General features: G+C 50.5%; 1 protein-coding gene across 4 annotated transcripts; it reads right to left on the reverse strand.

Annotated features, from left to right (window-relative positions):
- Positions 1-547: 547 nt before the first annotated feature.
- On the reverse strand, positions 548-18433 carry LAT2 (linker for activation of T cells family member 2). Of its 4 annotated transcripts, none has more exons than XM_032993733.2 (13): positions 18121-18423; positions 12692-12797; positions 11888-11927; positions 10297-10340; positions 9369-9429; positions 8664-8707; positions 8050-8088; positions 7458-7488; positions 7258-7313; positions 5394-5459; positions 4515-4583; positions 3559-3643; positions 548-1385 (listed from the first exon to the last, which is right to left on the reverse strand). In XM_032993733.2, the coding sequence occupies exons 2-13, from the start codon at positions 12777-12779 to the stop codon at positions 1367-1369; spliced, it is 642 nt and encodes a 213-aa protein (XP_032849624.1). In that variant the 5' UTR covers positions 12780-12797; positions 18121-18423; the 3' UTR covers positions 548-1366. The 4 variants fall into 4 exon arrangements, with proteins under 4 accessions (XP_032849624.1, XP_032849626.2, XP_032849627.2 ...); XM_032993734.2 differs by lacking the exon at positions 548-1385 and adding an exon at positions 1404-1652 and having other exon boundaries at positions 18121-18428; XM_032993735.2 differs by lacking the exon at positions 7458-7488 and having other exon boundaries at positions 18121-18426.
- Positions 18434-20545: the final 2112 nt, after the last annotated feature.

Here is a 20545-nt window from a genome sequence, read left to right on the forward strand (position 1 = left end):
GCACTTAAACATCAGGAAGCCAGAAGGTGTGAGTAGGAGCCGCGCTGGGAGGAGCTGGGGCAAGCAGAAAGCACCTGCAGCTCCCTGCGTGCGCACAGCTCTGAAGTGCACTAGGTTTTCTCTGTTGTAAAAGCCCTGTGGAAGCAGGAACAAATGCGCTTGTAGGATCTACAAGTAAACCTTTTTCTAACCCAGACTCCAAACCACCCGCTGTTTCAGCTACACCAACGGCAGCCACTCTTGGTCTCAGCAATTCTGCTAAAAATACAGCCAAGTCATTTGTAGCAGGAAGCACCTGACATCCCCTTCTCCCGCTCACCCTCAGCTCCACTTCTCTGCCTGCTCTTACCAGACCCAAAGACACGAGTGTGGGCTGGGCCCCTTCTTGAAGCAGTTTTCTGAGGAAGAAGGCTTTAAGGAGCAACATTTTCTCCCCATCAGATCCCATGCACCGTTCCCCGTCATCTCATGTGCTCCCATCTCAGTCTGTCTCACCCAACCATGCAGACAACATCTGCATCATAGCAAACCATAATAAAACTCCGCATTGTCTTTGGATGCTTTTCAATTTTAATAAATAAGTGGTACAACGGTGCCAAATCTGTGCATCGGGGCTGGGGAGACAAGGGTTAGTTTTCAGGGCTGTTGTTCCTACGGCAATACCGGCACAACTTCTCAGGCTGGCAGCTGTGGACCTGACCTTCTCAGCTGGTGCAGGGCCTTTGCATCATTATAAAACGGATACCAAAATACAAGGAAAACTGCCATAGACAGGTACTGTGAATTATAAGCTGTGGATAAGGTGGGGATTTAATAACGTTTAGTCTTTAGCTTTTGTGAACAGACTGGTATCTCATTTAGTTCCAGAGAACCACTGCTGTTGTAAAAGCACCCTCTGCCTTGCTGGTTCCTCTCTGGTAGGAAACTGCTTCTGTAGGAGAACATGGGAACTAAATCAGAGCATAATCCCTGTGTCTTAATACCATCATGCATGAGTCACCCTGACAAATTAAGTAGCTGGCTGCATTACTGTTCAGCAATTTAAAGATTCATTTCACGTTTAACAGGAGAAAACATTTCATAGCCGGGCCATACTCCCTCGAGTAGACGTGCAGGGAAGTGAGGTGGGATAACGAGCTCCTGGCTTGCCCATGGTCACTGCCAGGCTGAGTGCTTTCTCCAGTCGCAGGTTTGCAGTTGGACTTGCGTGGGACTTCAAGCAGAGCGTTTCTTCCTTTCAGCAGCACCCCTTCTGCGTGATCTTGGGCACAATTTGGAGAAGAGATTACACCGAGAGACTGAAGTCTTCCCCTCTCCCTGAGTGCATGCTTGCTGGGTGCGCTCTTACAGCTCACAAAGGACTTCTTCAGACTTTATACAGAATACTTGACAGAAGAGGGGAAAAAAGCAGTGAGTCCACTGAATTTTAATCCCTGCTTTCAACTTCTTAATTCTGCTGCTGGTTACATCTTTTTTTCCAGGGACAAGTAGTGAGGTATGCTACAAAATGTCCACATCTAAGCAGAAACCCCAGCCGTGCTCCCAGGTGAGGATCCCTGAGCAGAGCAATTCACCCTCCCTTGGTGGAGAACTTCTGCTGGAATTTGTTGCTTGGACACGGGAATTTTATGGCATTACTCTGCTAGCACCGGCTGTAACAGAGGCATCATTATAATGGCAAAAAGTGCACTAGCAGTTTTTGCTAGGGCTTATGACTGGAGATTTTCCCAGCAAATCTATATCACCGGATAGGACAGCTATTCCTCCCTCTTCTGCCTTCCCAGCACCATTTATCACTTTGGGAGGTGGATTTATGGTAGCCCCTGTGCTGCTTTGGTCATTGCTCTCCACCAAATCAGGTACAGTCATTACAGCAGCTTTGCTAAACGTTTTGGACATCTACCAGCCCCGAATGTTCCTCTCACAGCTCTGAATGAGGTGGGCACCCTCCCTGTTAGAAAGAGCAAACGGAGCAAAAAGCAGGGTCACGCTGTGACTAATGCAGACATGTAATCCCTTCCTCCTCGATACTTCTCTGTGGAAGAGGAATAAATGCAAAATTGCTTATAAGAGTTACCATTATGGCACTTTTCATTTTTTCATGGATAATCTGGCTTCCTTCCCTCCAGTCGCTTAGCCAACACAATACCTGGCTATTCCATAAACACCTTCCGAAAAGAAGTTTCTCTTCAAAAAAAAGCGAGTTTCTCTGCAACCCCATCTGAAACAGTCCATTTTTATGATATGTGCTTGGTTTGCTCCAGCTCAAGCACAGAGGGATGCCCGGCAGGTTTCTGGGGCTCCCACGGGCAGGGGAGAGGCAGCTGGCAGGCTGAGCTACCAGCCAGACCACGTCCTGTTGGGAAGCGACTCGCGTGCCGTGGGTGACACACAATGAACCCTTGACCAAAAAGCACGACCTGCGTCTGGTGCAGCTTTCCCTCCAGCGCTGTCTTTGTCAGAGCTAACGCTGCTGGGACGGGCTGCTGAAGTTCAAAGCAAACGCTGCAACGGGGAGAATAGGGTGACTGCTTTGCATGGCAGGGCTAAATCCTACATGCTTTGCATGGCTTCAGAAAGATCCAGTTCTGGGGGTCTGCTCACTGCCAGTGCCAACAGTTTGGGAAATATAAACCCCTGTAACTGGAGCTGCCGGCATGTGGCATGAAGATGGTCCTGCTGGGTCTCTGCAGGTGCTTGGAGAGTAAAGTCCTGACAAGGAGAGCAATACTGGTTCCAGTCCCTCTCCCAGCTGGAGCCCTAGTCCAGTCTGGAGGAGGGTGACCAGCTCTATGCGCTCTAACTGGCATGTAGAGACACCACAGATCTATACATTAGCACAGTGGTGGTTTATTTTTCCTCTTTCCCTCTCCTAGAGATCCACATACACTCGTCTGCTGGGAAGAGGCTCTGCAAGGCCTCCAAGAACCTGTTCTGAGCTGCAACAGCTAATGCAAAACTTGTCGCTGTGTTTGGTGTATCTGGGGCTGCTTTTCTTCCATACGTTACCATACATTTACTGACACTCTGTTATATCACCCACTCGGTCAATGTCATGCAATCTTCCCGCAGCTCTCTGCAGATGATTTTTCCTTTAACCGCCTTGAGTAATTCTTTATCACCAGCATCAGGTTGCTGCTGATAACGGGGCAGGATATGCGGTTGCAGCAGAGCAGCAGGGCTCAGCTGAGCCCAGGGAATCCCTCACGCTGCTCAGCCGCCGAGCTGCACAGACCAGAGGGGTCTGGGGGGCTCCTGTCTGCAGCGTGTAGCCGTGCTGCCCGAAGCTGCTCTGAAGCGGTTTTAAGTTCCTGTTGGAGGAGGGCAGTGCTGGGACACGGACTTTGACAAATTTGTCTCCACAGTCTGCGTTAGTCAGCTTGGCATCAGCCAGAGCCATGGCAGGGGATGAAGCAGGCTGCTCCTGCTCCCCGCGCGGGCTGCTGGGCACCGGCTGGGCCCCCCGGCAACGTGCAAAGCTCCAGCTGAGCTCCCTTCAGCAAGAACACAATCCTCCCACCCCTAAATAAATACATCGACCATTTGCTCTCTTTTTACCTTTGCTTTGAAGGAGGGGCAGGACCTGATGCAGAGGCCGTGTTGATGTAGTCTGGCTCGTCATCGGGGCTTTCTGCCTGCAGAGCTGCGAGTGAGGATGGGAGGCACTGATCAGAACGTGGGTGATCTAAAAACACACACACACCGTAGACGCGCGGTGTGTCCTGTCAATATTTAGCCTTCAGCGCCGACACATTTTTGCATCTGAGCTAAGAAACCTCAGACGACGGTGTCAAGGCCTCCTTGAAGGGGCTATGAAACGGTCACAGCAAATTTGCGAATGCTCTGTGAGCAGCGAGCACGGACAGCTTTTCAGAGCCAAAAGAGATGGACTTAGATTTAATCCAGAGAGTGCTCAAACAGGGTGATAAGAATCAGTTTGCTTAGGCAGCTTCCACACCAGAGGCATAAAGCTCTTCAATATAAATGTATACATTCACCACTATCTCCTAGGCCAGACTACCCCCCCACTTCACAGGAAGCCACACGTTAGATTGAACTGCTGTTTAAAGGTTAGCGGAAGAAATATCCACCCCGATTACTGCGGGAAAGTCACAGGCTGACCCACTGGATGTACGTGCTGCACATTTCTTTGTCAGAGGGGATTACAAGGATGAGCTTGCATCAGGGCAACTTCAAAACATAAGGGGATATAAAACACGAAGAGTGACATTCTTCTGTAGCATCTTGTGGTCAGGGTTTAGGCCCAGCCACCTAATATGGTGGCCTTTCGAGCGCTAGAAACACCATGACCCATCACAGTGGCATTCAATTACAAGCATGTGTGGCAATTTGCACATTGCCTTGGATGTTTATCACAGACAAGTGGGGAAAAAATAACTCAAGACGGGGGCGATGTCTGCATTGCCTTGAGCGTGGTCTATACTGGTCTAGCGTGACAGGCTCCCTGCCCATGAGCCCCATCCCTAAATAGTAAACAATTGCTGAAAACATACCTTCCGCCTGCTGGAGTTTCCATATGTGTATTGCTGTGCTGTTCTCGTAGTCTGAAGCATCATCTGTGACTAAAAAGGGTTTGGACAGAATGATGCTGAGCAGCAAGTGGACTTAAAACAGGCCTTTGTGAACCCCCCCTCCTCCCGCTGCGCCCCGGCTGCCCCGTGCACGTGGCTGAGTTTCCAGCCGGGTCCTGACGCGGGTCTGCTGATGCTGCCTCATCATTTTTCCAGCCCTGACCACATGCCTGGATATCTGCAGGCATGGACAGGGATCAGACTGGTCCCTGCTGCCCCTGCCCCCTCTAACCGCTCTGTACAAAGCCAGGCAGGAGCAGGGCAGTGCAGAAAGAGTTGTGTTAGTTCGCTGAAGGAAACCAAATTGACTTTCTATTTTGATTGCAACATCCCAGGAGAGAAGCTGGAAGCCCTTAAGCGGGCATTGTGGTCCAATGTCATCCTCCAGCAGCTCACTGGCTGAGCCTTCTTGGGCTGGACGTGGGGAGAAACCTGAGCTGGGGGCTATAAAACACGGTCAATCTTGGCTGTAACAGCACTGAAAGACCTAGAGAAGCAACGCAGACCCCAAAGCTCCTGAACTGCTGCAGAGATCTCCTAGCCAAAAGGATCGGCTCAGAGGCGAGCTCGTGGCTGGTAAGGTATCACCACATGTATTTTCTTGCAGAAAGGGGAAATGCTCCGGGTCTGCTCTGTGCCCGCGGCAGCTCCCGCACCCCGGCTCTGCCGGCACGGAGCTGGTCAGAAGAGCTGAGCCTGTGAACAAGGGGCTTTCCCCTCAGCTGAGCAAGTCACCATCCCTCTCTGTACTTCAAGATACCACTGTACAACACACATGGACCATGACAGCAACACATCTACCTGGATCAGAGCCGTGAGACACTTCAATGAAGACATTTTGATAGGAATGGGAATCCTCCTCTTTCTCTGTCAGAAGAAATAAGGAGAAAAAAGGGCTTAAGGAAGGGTAGGTGACCTGAGAAGATCCCTTGGCACCTACAGGAAAGGGCTGTTTGCTGCAACGAAATGCACATTAGCTAAAAAAAAATAATCCTTAGTCTTTGTGACAGCCTGCGCTGACCCAGCGACGAGGCATCCCCAGTGCAGTCAAACTGGGCGATCGCTGCCCCACGGGGCTGTGGCACCGGCCACGGCACCACCCACGGAGCCACCCCAGCTGGTCCTGAGGCACCGTGACTTGTCTTATGAATAGGAATAAAACCCAGTAAGCATAATTACCAGCCCTACAGCGGACTCCAAGGCGAAGAGGGGGAGGGCTGGCTCTCGTGAGGATTGAATCCCCAGGCTCCCAGCCCAGGTTAGCAGCCAGGAGGGGTTTTCCCTTCCTGGTGAGTGTTAAACTTGTGGCTGCAGCATCTTCCTGGGCTTATTCTCAGTTTCTGGGAAGGAACTGAGCCCCAGTCCAAGCATGTAAAATCTAATAGCATCTAGAACCAAAATCTGCTTGAAAGAATTTAACCCCGCCAAGCTCTTTGTTCTGTTGCTGGTTATTTCAGCTCTCTGGACAGGCCCATGAGCAGCTGAACCACGTGAGTCCTTTTATTGCTAACCCCAAAACCTGCACCCACCAGTGCTGACAACACCACTGACACCCAACAGTTGGTGTGGTCACAGCACCTAAGCTGGAAATGTTTGCAGACAGTGCAAGCCCTGCTCTGCCCATCCTGTGACCTTCCAGTGCTTCTCCAAAGCCTCAGCGAAGGCCGACTGATCTCAGCCCCTGCACGGGTGAGGGCTCTGCTGCCCCAAACCACGCCGGGCAGGAGGGCAAGGCATTAGCCAGGAGAGACACTCAGAGCAGCTCCGCAACAGCTACACACTGCCGCTGCCTCTAGGTAGTCCTCAGCCACTGAAAAGGCATTAAAACTTATAAGGGAAGCAAAAACATTCATGTTAATACATTCAGATTTCTCTTTCTGCCTTCCCCCACCACCTTTTTTTTTTTTTTTTTTAAGGTAAGTTTTTTTGGTAAACAAGATTTTTTTTTTGGTCTTATTTTTAATCTTTTTTTTTCTCCCCCCAGTCTCTTTAAATAAAAATTAGGATTCATGTTTTGAAATTCATTTTAGATAAAAATAGATTGATGTCTGAGTCAGTGCAGAGAAGTGCCAAGTACCCAGGGAGGTGAAAACACTTCACAGATGCAATATTTGCCTTGAAAAGATGCATTTGAATGGAGCACTGCGTTTCATCCCACTTTCATTCACTAGCTTCATAAACCAAGCACACAAAACACTTAAAGGTGTTCCTTTGGCAAAAAGCTTCTGGACGAGGACATGCTCTTTCCCGTGTGTCCGGGTAGGACCCTGTGGGGCTCCAATCTCTGCTCCTGCAAACCAGACTGAGCTAAAATCAGGGAAATGGCCTCATTACCCTGTATGCTCTTGCAGTGATGGTTAATTTGCTGCTGCCCAGAGATGAAACAGTAAGAACCAAGGGTTTTGTGCAGTCAGAGCCAGGGGTGCATTTGGGCTGTCCTGTTTATAGCCAACAGATGGACTGATCAGGGATCGGGCATCCCTCAAGCCCCATAGCTCTGCTACACCCCTTAACCACCATGTCTCCCGGACCCACACTTGCTTCAGGCGATGCGGCAATAACGCACAGACCTAGGCAAGAAAAGTCTTGCGAGGTGCCTGGAGCTGCGCGACAGCCGGGCTGCCGGCTGGAGAAGAAACCCACCTCGCTCGCATGGAGACCTTACCGTTGGGTGGTGTGAAGAACCTGGCACAGTTGTAGTAATCCAGAGGTATGGGCTCCCTGCGAGAAGAGCAGCCGCCGTTAGCTCCTCCTGCCCGAGGCAGCCCACAGGCTTCCCAGCCCGGGCTACGAGAGAGCCAGGACCGCACTGGGACCAGCACGGCTCTGCTTGATCGTGCTGGCGGGTGGCAACCAGCTACTTACACGTAGGCAGCGTCCCCTTGCAGGCAGTCCTCTGCGAGCACAAAGGGTTTGCTGTCAGCACGCCATGCCATTGCACGAACTGCACCGTCACCCAAAAGCACAGCCGGACAGATCCCCCCAAGCACAGCTGTACAGCCCTCCCCAGCAGCCAGAGAGCCCCGGCGCAGCCCCAAAACCAGTTCACGAGCAGAGCTGGGAGGCTGGGGCAGGGGGAGGCAGCCCTGCTCCACCCCAGGCCCCTGAGAAAACCAGGGCTCACCGCTTCTCATGGACAGATTCTGCCAGCTGGCAGGGAGATCGGGAACCTCCTCCCGGGTTTGGGAAAGGAGAGCATGGCCCCACGTGCCGATAATCCTCTCCAGGCGAGCGCCAGCTCACGCTGCCCGGGGAGGGGAGCAGGGGAGCTCGCCAGCGCCCCGTCCCCCTCTGCTCTGACCGTTAATCAGATCGGTGCGTGTCTTATAAAGCAATCACTAAATTAACGAAGCTGGCTGCCTGCGCGCTCCCCGCCGGCTCTCATCCCCGGTAACCTCCCATCGCCTCGGCAGCCTTCCCTCCCCACACCCCCCCGGCGCGCGGCTGCTGCATTTACCTGTCAGGAAATTCTGGTACCTGCACTCGGTCCCGCTCCCTGGGGAAAAGCAGAGGGGCACGTTAGGCTGGGGCTCAGGCTGGGCGAGGGGAGCGGTTCGGTGATGGAACCACCAAGGGTTTTGGCATCAGCAGCTCTGCTCCCCGCAGCTCTTTGCTCACGGGTGAGGGGCGCGGGTGGTCGCCCCAGGGCAGAGGTGCTGGGACAGCCAGGGGTGACATTTTAAATGATTTGTCCCCGTGGCTCATAACCAGGACTGGTCAGCCCTAGGAGGACAAGCACGGAATTATAAACTGAGGCCCAGGCTAGATCTTATTAAGCGTCGCTGTGCAGCAGCATGGGTAGGTGCTAACAGCAGGAGCGAATTTTATCATCACCCATCTTGTGTCCAGGATAACCACCCTGCCGTGCCCTGCCTGGGGTCTGGCAGCGAGTAACCAGCCTCCCAGAGGCTCTGTCTTCCCAAAAGTGGTGGGAGCTCCCAGCCGATACCTACACAGATGAGCCAAGATTTGCAACATCCCCATTTATGAATTTTACGGCAGGTGCTTCCCCCATGGCTGCGCGGACGGGGAGAGCATTGAACCAGTGCCCGTCCCCGGGGAGGTGCTCACCGTATCCGCTGCGGCGGGAGGTGCCAAGCTCCTTGGTGGTTTTCCTGAAAGACAGAAAAGGCAGATAAAATCCCAGGTCTGAGCAAACTGTACCAGGGGTTACAAACCACAGCAATGACTAAGCCATAAGGACCGTCTGTGAAACCTCCCTGCGAGGCTGTAACAGGACACACATCAAGCACCAGGAAATGAGGCGTTTGGAGTCAAATCCCAAGATGGGAATAACTATGCCTGAATATCTTAGCAGAGTTATTGAGCTGTGTAGTTCTTGGGGGTTTTGGTGATGGGAAGAAGGGGATTTCTCATGTCAAACTGCTTATAAGAAAAGAATGGCCATTTCTTTTTCATGACATACCTATTATGCACAGGAAAAGTTCATTTCCTTGGGTTTGATTTAAATGATTGCCAGTAGAATACAGTCAGCTTGAAGAAAATCCAGGAAAAGTCTAAACCTGCTATTGACCATCAATAAATTAAGCAACCTGATCTAGCTGACGATGGCCCTGCTCATTGCAGGGCAGTTTGGACCAGGTGACCTTTAAAAGTCCCTTAAAACCCAAACTATTCTGTGATTCTGAGTATAGCCCAAGCCACATCTATAGGGTCCAGAACCCAGTCCCAAATCCTGAGCATTCGTGTATGTTGGGTGAACTTCATCCAACCGTGGCCCTACAGCTAGATTTTGTTTGTTTTTTTTTCACCTACCTTGCTATTGACAAGTTTTCATGTTCCTTAATTTGCTCCAGCCTTCGGGTTGTAGCTAGCACTAAGAACAAAACAGGGTGTTAATTATTATGGCAGCAGCAGATATTTTAAAGAGCACAGAACATCCACTAGAGAGGATTCCCTGGGACTGGCAAGCTTTTTTCTAATGCATCCCAAGATCGTTCCCTGAAAGTTCATAAATGGCCAAAATGGGATAAAAAGAGAGGAAAAGCTGGAGTCTGTGCAGACCGCAGAGCTAGCGAACACCCAAGGGAGGAGGCTACAATCCCAACTGCTGCCTTATTGCCTAAATCCCGCGAACGCGCCTGCTTTGGGGGCCTTCCCCACTCAGCACCCCTCCCTTCACACTGCGAGATGTGCCAGTAGGTCGTGAGCTTTGGTCGGGCTGTGCTGAAACAAAGACTCGTAAGGGGGTTACGGGGCTCGGGCCCAGCAAGGTCCCGGGGAAAGGAGCGCCCACAGAGCTCATCTGCAGACGGTGACATTTCATACAGACCCTGTCAACAGCTCGTTTCAGGATAAAAATCAAAAGGTCAGCACCTAACCCAACATGCCGCAGGAAGCAGTAAGGGGGTGATGATAAATGAGTCACTCCTATCAATTCGGGTTCACCCACACTGTCGTTTTCACAGGGTGAACACAGCGGTTTGAAGAGCCCAAGTTAATAAGGCGTTGCATTTCAACATTGCTTTAGTGATTTATTTTCAATGTGAAGGGAGATTTTTTTTCCCTAGAGCTCAGAATTCGCATCCCTAGAAGCATCTAAGGTGGCTTTGACAACCTGAGTCTCCTATCATTTCACTGCCCGGCTTCAAGGTGACCTTTTTATTTTTACTTTCCCCCCTGTTCTGTGCACTCAGGACCCCCAACCCGCAACGCAGGAGCCCTGTGCGACGTTCGTACTCACTGGAATGGGATCGAATCACCTCAAACCTCTGCTGGCTTTCGAGCCTGGAAAAAACAGAGGTACAGCCTCACCTGAATTTTGGGGTCTATGACAAGGAAAACAGATGCAAGAGACTTCCCTGTTTGGCGTGCACAGCCCCCACGCTGGGCTTGGTGAGACGCCGAGGTGCATCGCTCAGCACGTCATGCAGGACCTGTATGAGCTGGGAGCAGTTTCCCGGGGTCCTCTTTGACCCTTTAAAGTCAAGACGTGTTTACAGGCCATTGGCAGAGCAGCCAATGTCAGCTAAGGGAAGAACCCAGGGATGAGGAAAACATCATTTAGGATAATTCGTACTCTGATGCTTTTTGCACTAGTTAAGGCCAGAAGAGCACTTTCACCCACAAAAAACCTCAGTGTTCACCCGCGAAATTGTTCCAGACCCCACTGCTTCACCTCTGCTGCTGTCCCTGCCTCTCCCAACCTCCACTTGAAAAAAATAATGTATGTGATCATCATTAAATAACAACATACATGCCCAGTAACCTCTTTACTTTTTAGATAACTGGAGAGCTGGTCCTCAGAGCACGAGAGGGTTCAACAGTTATTCTAGTGCAGGTGCATGCAGGCACTTATTAATTCTGATTTGGAGACCCTGCAAGCGTCCCTCTCCCACCCCCTTTCATTCAGGTCACCCCCCCCATCCCAAGCCGGCATTCACAGCACGGGGCTGGCGGGGAGACGAGGTGTCAAAGCACCTGACTGCAAAGTCTGCAAATGTACAGAGTTAAACCACTTTGCTTGCAAAAAGCCCTAACTAACCCAAACCAGATCTCTAAAAGGAGCACACAATACCACGAGCCTGAAGTCAAACCACTAATCCAGGTATAAATTTCAAGAAGTCGGGACGATTCAGTGCGAGCCCGCAGGGGACGGAGCCTGGGCTGGCCCTCCCGTCGGTCGGTGACGGATCACCCCAAAGCCCTTCCCTGGTCCTGGGCAAGCGGGGCAGAAGCAAACACCCCAACCCCATGGAGGCTTTGCAGAGCCCCTTTGCACCACGTTTGCTCCTGTATCAAAGGTTACAAGCCAGTTTGTTTGGTTTGGTTTTTTTTGGGGTTTTTTTTTTGGTTTTTTTTTATATCATTTAGCTGTGGTTTGTCTGTTGCTGAAGGAAATAAGGGGGTGTGCATGTGTGTACAATCGCATTTCCTTCGTTGTTTATGCTGCAGGTCGGCGGTTGCTCTGGCAAAGGGTCCCACCAGCACCAGCCAAGGGCAGGGTCTTCTTTAGGAGGTCACCAACCTCTCCACCTCATCTTGGGCCATGGCGGGACAGGATAATTGCCCTTCCAATTCTCTCAGACCTTTTTCCAACTAGTTAATGGCTCACAGGTATCACAGCCAGAGCTTCAGTTTAATTTATAAAGGTTTTACCCCTTCAGCAGCGCCCTGGTCTGGAGCATGCTGCCCTGCACACCCCACGCTGGGATTACTTTATTCCATATAAATCCAGATTTCAGCTGTGAGGAATGGAATGGGTCTGGCTCTGGCCAGGGTCTCACCCCAGGTGAGCTGTGAGCGGAGAAGCGCGATTGTGAAAGGCAACTTACTGGCTCCTTCGCTCACTTGGGTGCTTCTCCCGCTTGGTGGCTGGAAAACAAGGGAAAAGAAAAGCTCTTAGAAAAGGGATGACTTAGGAGTTAAAAATCAGAAAGACCAATAAAACATATTCACAAAACTTCTTCAACCAGGAGCATGAGAGGACAGCAGAGGCAGCAAGCCGCAGTTGCGATAGGGTTTTGATTAATTTCTTTCAAACCAAGTTTAAATTGTAGTATTTGTCTCAGACACTGCAAAGCAAGCAAGCCAGCTACTCATGTCCCCAAAACCCCAAACTGCAGCCTCTCTACCCCCGTAAAACCCACCCAGTGCTCAGAGGTGGGCTCAAACCCCCACCGGGGTGAGTGGTCTCCCCAGTCTCTTTGTACTTAATGTATATATGAATTTATCCCCCAGACTCTCCTCTCCTGCCCGCCCTCCTCCTGCCTGTTTGCCCCAGAGCCTCTGCAGGATTTGTGCATCTGGAGATGGTCCCCCCCCAGGTGTGGTGTCACGGAGCCACCCACCACGGTGAGCGTGGAGAAGGGTCTGCAGCCCACGGTGTTCCACCCACCCCAGGGGTGCTGCAGGGTCGGGGGGTCCTTCCCCCTGGCCCCCAGCACGGACCCTTCCCAGCTCAAGCTGCTGGGAGCCCCCCCCTGCGAGGGCAAAGCTCCCCGAGCTGGCGCGTGGCTCAGCAGGACCGAAACACCCGGCGGGGACACCCCGAAAGGAAAGAGTGTGCCCAGCGTGACCCCCCAGCCCAGCCCGGGGAGGGGGGCAGGACCCCGAGGGGTGCGGGCAGGGTCTCTTACCGGAGAGCTGGCACTTGACGCAGAGGCTGACGGCGGCCCCGAAGAGCATCAGCGCGGCGGCTGCCCACAGCAGCTCCAGCTGCGCCATGGCCCGGCCGCATCCAGCCTGAAACACAGCGCCGAGGGGCACCCCCTGAGCATCAGGGGCACGCGGGAAGCTTCGCCCCCCGCCCCCCGCAAAGAGCCACGTGCTGTTTGCCTTCCCACCCCCCAGAGCGCCGGGGGTTCGCTGGGGACGCAGACGGGGCTTCAGGGTCCTGTCACGGGGCAGCGGAGGCAAAGCCCTTTCCCCCCGCTGCCTCGGTCCGAGGGGCTGCACACACTTTCCTTTCCAGCAAGACCCGAGCGCACCCCGGAGCAAACCCCCATTTCACTGTAGGGCAAGAGAAGAGGTTCACGGGGTTCCCCTGGGGACATCGGCGCAAAGAGGAAAAACCCAGTTGGATTTACTCATTCCCAGTCCCGTATCTCACATTGCCATCAACAAACACTGTCAGCAGATACTATTAATATCAAGAACAGAGGGCAAAACGGGAAGGCACTTGGAAATATTCAAAGCTGCCAAGACCTCCATATGAGACGCTCCTGTTATTTCCCTGAAGCGCAGAATTACTTTAAATGTTAAATTCCCCACACTTTTTCCTGTGTTGAGCTGGCTCAGACACCAGCTCTTCCTCTCCTTTCCATGACAGGCTCTTTCTCAAACAGCAGCTAACATTTTGTAATAATCAGCCGGATTTGGCTTCAATTTCTTCCTTTAAAACACAAAACATCCTATAAATATCAGAGAAAACAGCCTGCTGGGTCTGGGACAGATTGTTTAGCCCATTCCTATTCCCCCGGGCCAGATTTTCTTTACTTACAGATTATTTTAATTTATTTTTGTTTTTAATAAACTTCTACTTTAGCCCCTAGGGATGGAGATGCTTCAACTTGCCAAAGACCAGGACGTCACTGCTCTGCCTGGTAGGAAGCTTTCCTACTGCCTAACTTGAATCTCTATTATTATATCTTAGGTCTGTACTGGTATAGCCATCGTGGATGAGAGGAGGAAATATACACATGGGGGAAATATATACATATTTATAAATAATTAATAATCAAAATAATTAAAAATAATTAAATATCAATCACAGACAATGGAAAACAGCAGCCTGATTCTGACCTACCCAGCAGCTTCTGCCTCCGCTTATGTAAAGCAGAATAAATAACATTTCTCTGCCCAAACTGCAAGCCACTCCAACACCCCGTGCACGTGGGAAAAAACTCAAAGGCCTCTCCTTGCTGCTGGGCAAGCATCCTCCTGCCCGTGCCAGTCGCTCAGTGCTGCGGCCAAGGATGCCGCTGCGACGTTTGCGGTCCAGTTCGGCACTGGAGTCCCAGTCCTACACCAGTGCCCTAATTACCAGGGCACAGTGCAAAGGGCTGTGGGGCAGGGGAAGGAGAGGAAAGCCACAGCCCCCCCATTTCTGCTCCTGGCAGCCCCTCGAGCGCAGAGTCGCGCTGCCTCTGCCAGGAGGGAGAGATCGCCGAAGGACGGGCCGGGCCGCCCGGGGTTCGGTGTCAGCACCCTGCCAGCGGTGCCCAAACAGGGTCTGGCTGCCCAAAAGTGACCTTACACCCGGGGTGACGACTTCGCTTTGAGACCATCCTCTCTGCTTGTGAGCAAACTGGGTTTATTTCTACTCCCTTCGAGGCTGCTTGGGCTCACAAGGACGTGACAGCTCCCGGCACTCGCCCCATCATGGCTTTGCTCTTTATAGACCCCTCGGGGGCCTTTCCCTGCAAAGTTTCTTGCAGCCCTTTCTGAAGAAGCTGGGATAAGTCATCTCAGATTAACAACATGCCCAGGCTCTCAAGGACCCACCCCAGATGTGCAGGACCAGTACCCTGAGGCTCAGCCAGGATGTTAGGGACAGAGCCTGGTCAAAACCACGTGGCTTCTCACATCAGTTTTCCTTGGCTCAACATCTTCCCTGGAAATCATGAGCTGTGGGTCATCTCTAAAGCATCTGCAAGAGGCAGCTGAGGAAAGCTGACCCAATGCTGGCGACCAAAATTCATTATACAAAGGGTTGTAATACTGCTGGTTTGTTTGTAAAGGGCTGGGGGGGTGTTGGTTATTGTTTTTTTTTTTTCTTTTTCTCTTTTTTCTTTTTTAAAAAGCAAAGGCAAGGCAGAGCTGAAGGCGCCTGACAATGCTGACCTAGTTTATACCATTGTAGGACAGGCTGCCATCTCCCTTCTCGAGCTGGTTGTATTTCTGCAGTGGGGCAGTAACAGCAAACCCGGGCAGCTCCCGAGCCCCTCACTTCGCAGGAACCCCAAGGGTGGTAACTTGCAGGGGCTGTTGAGCAGGGCACCGCACATCCCATCCCCATCACAGCGACCCCACAGCGAAAGCTCCCATGGGCACCCAGTCACAAGCACACCACCAGCCTGGAGGTTATTATCTGTGTTCACCAAACATCCAAGTCTATGGAAATCCTTTCTTTTGGTACAAAACCCCCTCTCAAAAGGAGCTGATGGAAGGAGGTGATGAACAGATTTATGACAAGCAGAAGGCTGGAGGCACTTACTCATGGCTGGCAAGATATAAATAAAATATTTGGAAGGCTGAACATGCTTTCCCCGCTCTTCGCCTAAGGGAGATGGGAGAGGAGAATAAATAGACTCAGGCCTCATCACAAACCTTAGTGGCTTGAGTATATCAGGACACAGAGTTAATGGCTGGCTGATCAGCCTTACTTTCAAGATGCTAAATTCAAACATGGGAGAAAACAGGTTCTCATCTAGTTTCAGGAGTGAAATTCAGAGAGTGTCGAAATGCCCTGGTCTGTTTATAGACTCCTCTGTTCTCTTTTTGTACGTTCTTTCCCTTTTTTTGTGCTGGCAGAGGTCTCTTCTTGCACCAGGAAGACAGTGTGGCTCGCCTGTGGCAGCGAGCGCTGCCTGAGCACCCCGGCCCCCGAGCACCCCGACACCCGAGCACCCCGACACCCGAGCACCCCGGCCCCCCGGGAGCAGCCGCTCTGAGGAAGCAATTCCAGGGAGAATAACCCACTGGAGGCTGGATAAAGTTGTGATCTCTGCAGCACGGCGCCTCTCCTGCAAGGGGGAAGCATGCCTTCCTGAACAGGGGCTGCTCTTTTCATGGCCTCAGATATTTTTTTTTTCCCCCAAAATGGGAAGGATTAACAAACTTGCAAAAGATCATTCACTCTGTATGTGCTAGGTCCCATCAGCCTGGCTGCCAGTGGGGAAGGTTTCTAGTCCTAAATTAAGGATTAAATCTAGCAACAGGGCTCACTATAAACATCCAAGGGAAGAAGAGGTTGTTTTAGCAAGAGACCTCTCAGTCTTCCCTGATTCTAAGTCTACTAAAGCAGAGAGTGAGAGTACACGGACATTCACTGCCAATCTGTCCAAGAGAGAATCACCAAAGTGAGAAAAACTGTTTACGTTTAAATAAGACAACACTGGCATATAAATGAGTGGGTATAAGCTGAATATGCACAGGCTAGAAATAAAATTCCTGATGGACAGAAAGTCTGGAAGAACTTTCCAACAGCAGCAGCAAAAAATCTCACTTAAAACCCCTTTAAAGGTACTTAAACTTTTTGCCGAAAATCCACAAGAGTGAGGAATATGTTGATGTGGCATCAGCAAAAATGGCTGTAAGATCATTTCTGCTGAAGTTATTTTAGCTCTTTGCAGATATCAAGCCCACCCCCCAAGTTCACCTTGCAAGATAAAGACCAAAGTTGCTGGGTTAGGTCATGTGTTCAACCTATTTGTGAAAAATGCCCAAAAGGTAAATATAGAACAGTCAATCCTTTCCAGAAAGTTTTGTGGTCTGCGCCAGTTTGCAGTAAATTAAGACTAATTCAAAGTGATTGGATGAGTCACGAGCATGAAATATAAGGTGGAGAGTTTATTTAAAATCTCACCATATGAAATTTAGCGCACAGACTTGTTGAACAGATGCAATATTCAGCTTGACTCAATGTCTCTAACATTTCTAAGAAAAGAAACACTACTTTCTGTTTCTCTACATTGCACAGATTGCCACAAAAAGTCCTATCAATATAAAAATTAAAGCCTCAGACCAAGGAAGCTCCTGCGGTTGGAACCACTTCAATGACTACTGTTGAGCCTCCAGGGGAGTTCCTTTCCAGAGGTCTGCACATCCCATTTCCTACCAGTTTTTATGCCAGTGTATTTTTTTTTTTTTTTTTGGAAAACTGCTACAGCATAGATGAAGTCTGGTTTTGTACAGCTGCTGAAGTAGACCATGCTTTATCTTATGCCAGGGAGCAGCAGATCCATTTTGGTAGAACACAGGACAGGAAGAACAATTGGAATTGATAAATCAGCTTTCACATAGATTATCACTTTGCAAAATGGTTTAAAAAACCTCAGGTGGAAAATACAGCATAAAATCCAGCAAGAACACCAGTGTAAGGAGGTAACTCACAGAAATAGCTTGCATTTGTCCTTAACTTCCCTTGTTTCAGGCGGCATCAAAGCCATGCAGCATCCTTTGTCACTGCTGCAGAGTCCATGGGGATGCCACATTAGGAATTGTAGATACAGGCAACCCATACGTATGTAACTAAGTACTCCTGTGTAGTCCAGAGCAATGAAAATGAGCCAACAGCACACAAGATTATCCCATAATTATCCTGTTTTGCTGAAGTGCCTACCTCATGGCCCATATTACACTGAACATTGGTCACAAGAGAAAACTGATGCAAAGACAAAGCTCTTTCCATCTAGGATTAGCAATTTCAAGCACGTACAGGCAGTAAAATAAATACATTCATATACATGATGCCACTCAGCCCTGAAACCAATGGAAAACCCATAAAGTGTGGTTCAAGTCAGCTGTTTTGTAGGATTGGGCTTTGGAGGGGAAAACATCATGGGCTGCAGTGATCCCAGAAGCAGAACCGAACAAATCTGGGATGAGGGCAGCTCAGCTCAGCCTGGATCTTCCAGAATATTTTAGGAGATGTGAGTGCAGAAATAATGTTGCAGAAATAACGTAATTTAAAAATAGTCATGCTGCCATCAGCAGATGGAGTAGAGAGATACAAAGAATAGTATCATAAACCAGGCAAGCCGGGTTGTATGGGGCAGACGCTCACCTTGGGTCCAGAGGGGTATAAATGCCGCTGAGAGGAGATATTTGGTAATTTTCATACCTTGGAGCTTGTCAGGCGACAGCTGTGAGCAGCAACGAGGATGAAGAATAACATCCAGCATGCTGCTTTTCAGAGGGGTTTTACAGACCTTGAACCCTCTCTAAAAGGGTCACCGAGATCTGGCCTAGAATCTCCGAGCTCACCAAAATCAGTGGGACACCCCACCTGCCCCAAAGCCTCCACATGAACCCCCCCCCCCGGCGCTCTCCTCTCTCCCCTTACCTGCAGCTTCAGCCGCTCTCCCCGCTCTGGCCCATCTCCTCCCGCTTCTCAGGGCCGCAGCCACCGACGCCGGAGCCGGTTCCGTCGGGGCTCGTTAGCCCGTTTCTGGTTTCCTGTCGTCATCTGAATCGCTAACCCCAACATCCGCCTCTCGGCCGGGCAGCCCCTCACCAGCTCACGAGGGGGATCCGCGGGTGGTGCTCGCACCAACTCACCCCCCGCCGCCTCTCGCAGGAGCCTTTCCGTTTTTCTGCTGCGGGGAGAGGAAGAAGCTCGGGCGGCGAGGAACCACGCACGCCACCAAGGTGCCCTCCCAAGCAGCCTTTGGGTTCCAGATGGGGCCCCAAAAAAGCGCGAGCTCCCTTCTAGCAAAGAGCCTTTGCAGGATTTATCGCCGCACACTGGAAGCGGCAGATGCTGCCTGGAAAAAATCTCAGAGCAGATAAAGCCAATAGCAAGTCCTCTCAGTTTTTACAGGCAAGACGATATCAAGTCTCAAAGGCAGCACATAGCCTGAGGTCACCATTGCTAACAGCCAAACCCGGAGCTCTTGTCTAGAGCTGTAAGAATAAAACTATTTCTTATGCTTCAGTATTGGCAGTTTGCAGACATCAGACACAATTTCACCGTACTCTTCAAAAAAAAAAAAAAAAAAAAAAAAAGTAGTAGTTCCTTAAGTCTTTTGTCTTTTTCTTTGGGCTTGAATTGAATAAGGAAGGTTCACGAATAATGGGGAATTTATCTACTGGCTTAGAGCCCTGTTACAGTACACGAAGTAGGTATCCTGCTCTCGGAATAGGAAAGTCTGCACATGCACGTAACAGCCAGGCACACGCTTTACAACCGCAAACAAAACAATGTTTCACGCTGCCTCTCACTAAAGGTCTATAATACCTCTCTTACATACAGGCGTGTAAATTACTTAGTAAAGGGAAATTTTGTTATATTTAAATTGGGGCGCTCTCAAGCTGCAACAACCGGTCATCTACTTCCATCTCTATAACAGAAGGTGACTCTTTTATCACAGAAATGATAAAATATCCAACTGTTTACAACTTTTTCAACTCTGGGATGGGAACTTTGCTATGGAGCTTTCAGAGGAAACATCGCTTCGATACGATAGTTAACCACTGTATGTGCAAATACAGTTAGACTTTCTCTCTTCCAGATCTAACCTGAGGTGCAAAGATTATTGCTTTCATGCGCCTTCCAGAGCCATTCCCACATGAAATCTGGGTGCAAAAGCCTATCTGGAAATCAGTACATACGATACGAACCAAAGATTAGAAGAGCAAGACCCAGCTTTGATTTGCTTGTATGGTTCCCGGCTTCCCTCTGCGTAAAGGATATGATAGAATGTAAAATGTTTTTCTAACTGCTGAAACAGTTGCTACAAAATTGGTATTTCTAGCAGAGGCCTTAACTACAAAGTAGTTTATTAGGGGCTTTCTAGCATTTAATTTTTTTTTACTTATTTAAACATAAGCTGATAACTGAGGTCTTACAGAGACGTTGCTGATAGAAGAATTGTTGTTCTGAATATGCTGGAGAAAATTATGGGATTTTTTTTTTTTTCTTTCATACCAGAGGAAGTCTATTTTATTAGGACCAGCCGATGCTAAAATGGCACCACGTGCTTGCACACGGGTTCCTGGGATGGGTCTCACAGCTCCAGAGGTGACTCGCCGCCGCGGTGCGGACGTTGCACCTCGCGTGGGCCCCACGCTGCCCTGGCCCGCGGCCGCGCAGCCCCGCGGCTGGGGTACCGGCTGTTGCCGTGCCCAAGGTGCAAAGCAGCGGGGTCACCCCCCGTGCGGAACAGCTCTGGGGCAGAGTGACGCCCTTCAAAGACACGAGTCCTCTTAAGAGGCCAACCACTTGATTTCTAACCTTGATTGGAAGATAATTACTGCAGCGACGCGCGCTGCAGCATGGCTGCTATCTCCCTTCTTCGTATCTCTCACGAGAAGGGTGTGATGTAGGGGTTTATGACGAGAGCCCTCACTCTGAGCGCCCACCAACACAACCACCAGTTCTCTTTGCGAGGCCAGACCGAGCCCCCTCTCCGACACACACACAATAACCCCTCAGACACCAAACCCAGCTTGGGACACCGGGCTCTACCCCTGCCTCTGCCCTCTCCCCCCTGCAGCCCCCGTGCCTCAGCCAGACCTCCTGCTAGAAACCACTTCTGGTCGGATAAAAGGTCAGCAACACAGGATCATCATGCTTTTATGTACTACAAGAGATGATATAAAAGACATTACAATGTCACCTTCCCACAGCTTGCCCATTTCAGCTTGTTGTTTTCCCCCCCAAACCAAACACACAGCACCCACTCCTTCGGGCAGTTTGCCCAGCTTACCAAATCCTCTTTTTCTCCTTGTGATACATAGCTAACCAGCTGCAGAAAGAGCTCTTTGAG

This window comes from Tyto alba, unplaced genomic scaffold (assembly GCF_018691265.1).
Source record: "Tyto alba isolate M040663 unplaced genomic scaffold, T.alba_DEE_v4.0 Super-Scaffold_19, whole genome shotgun sequence".
Classification (NCBI taxonomy): Eukaryota; Metazoa; Chordata; class Aves; order Strigiformes; family Tytonidae; genus Tyto; species Tyto alba.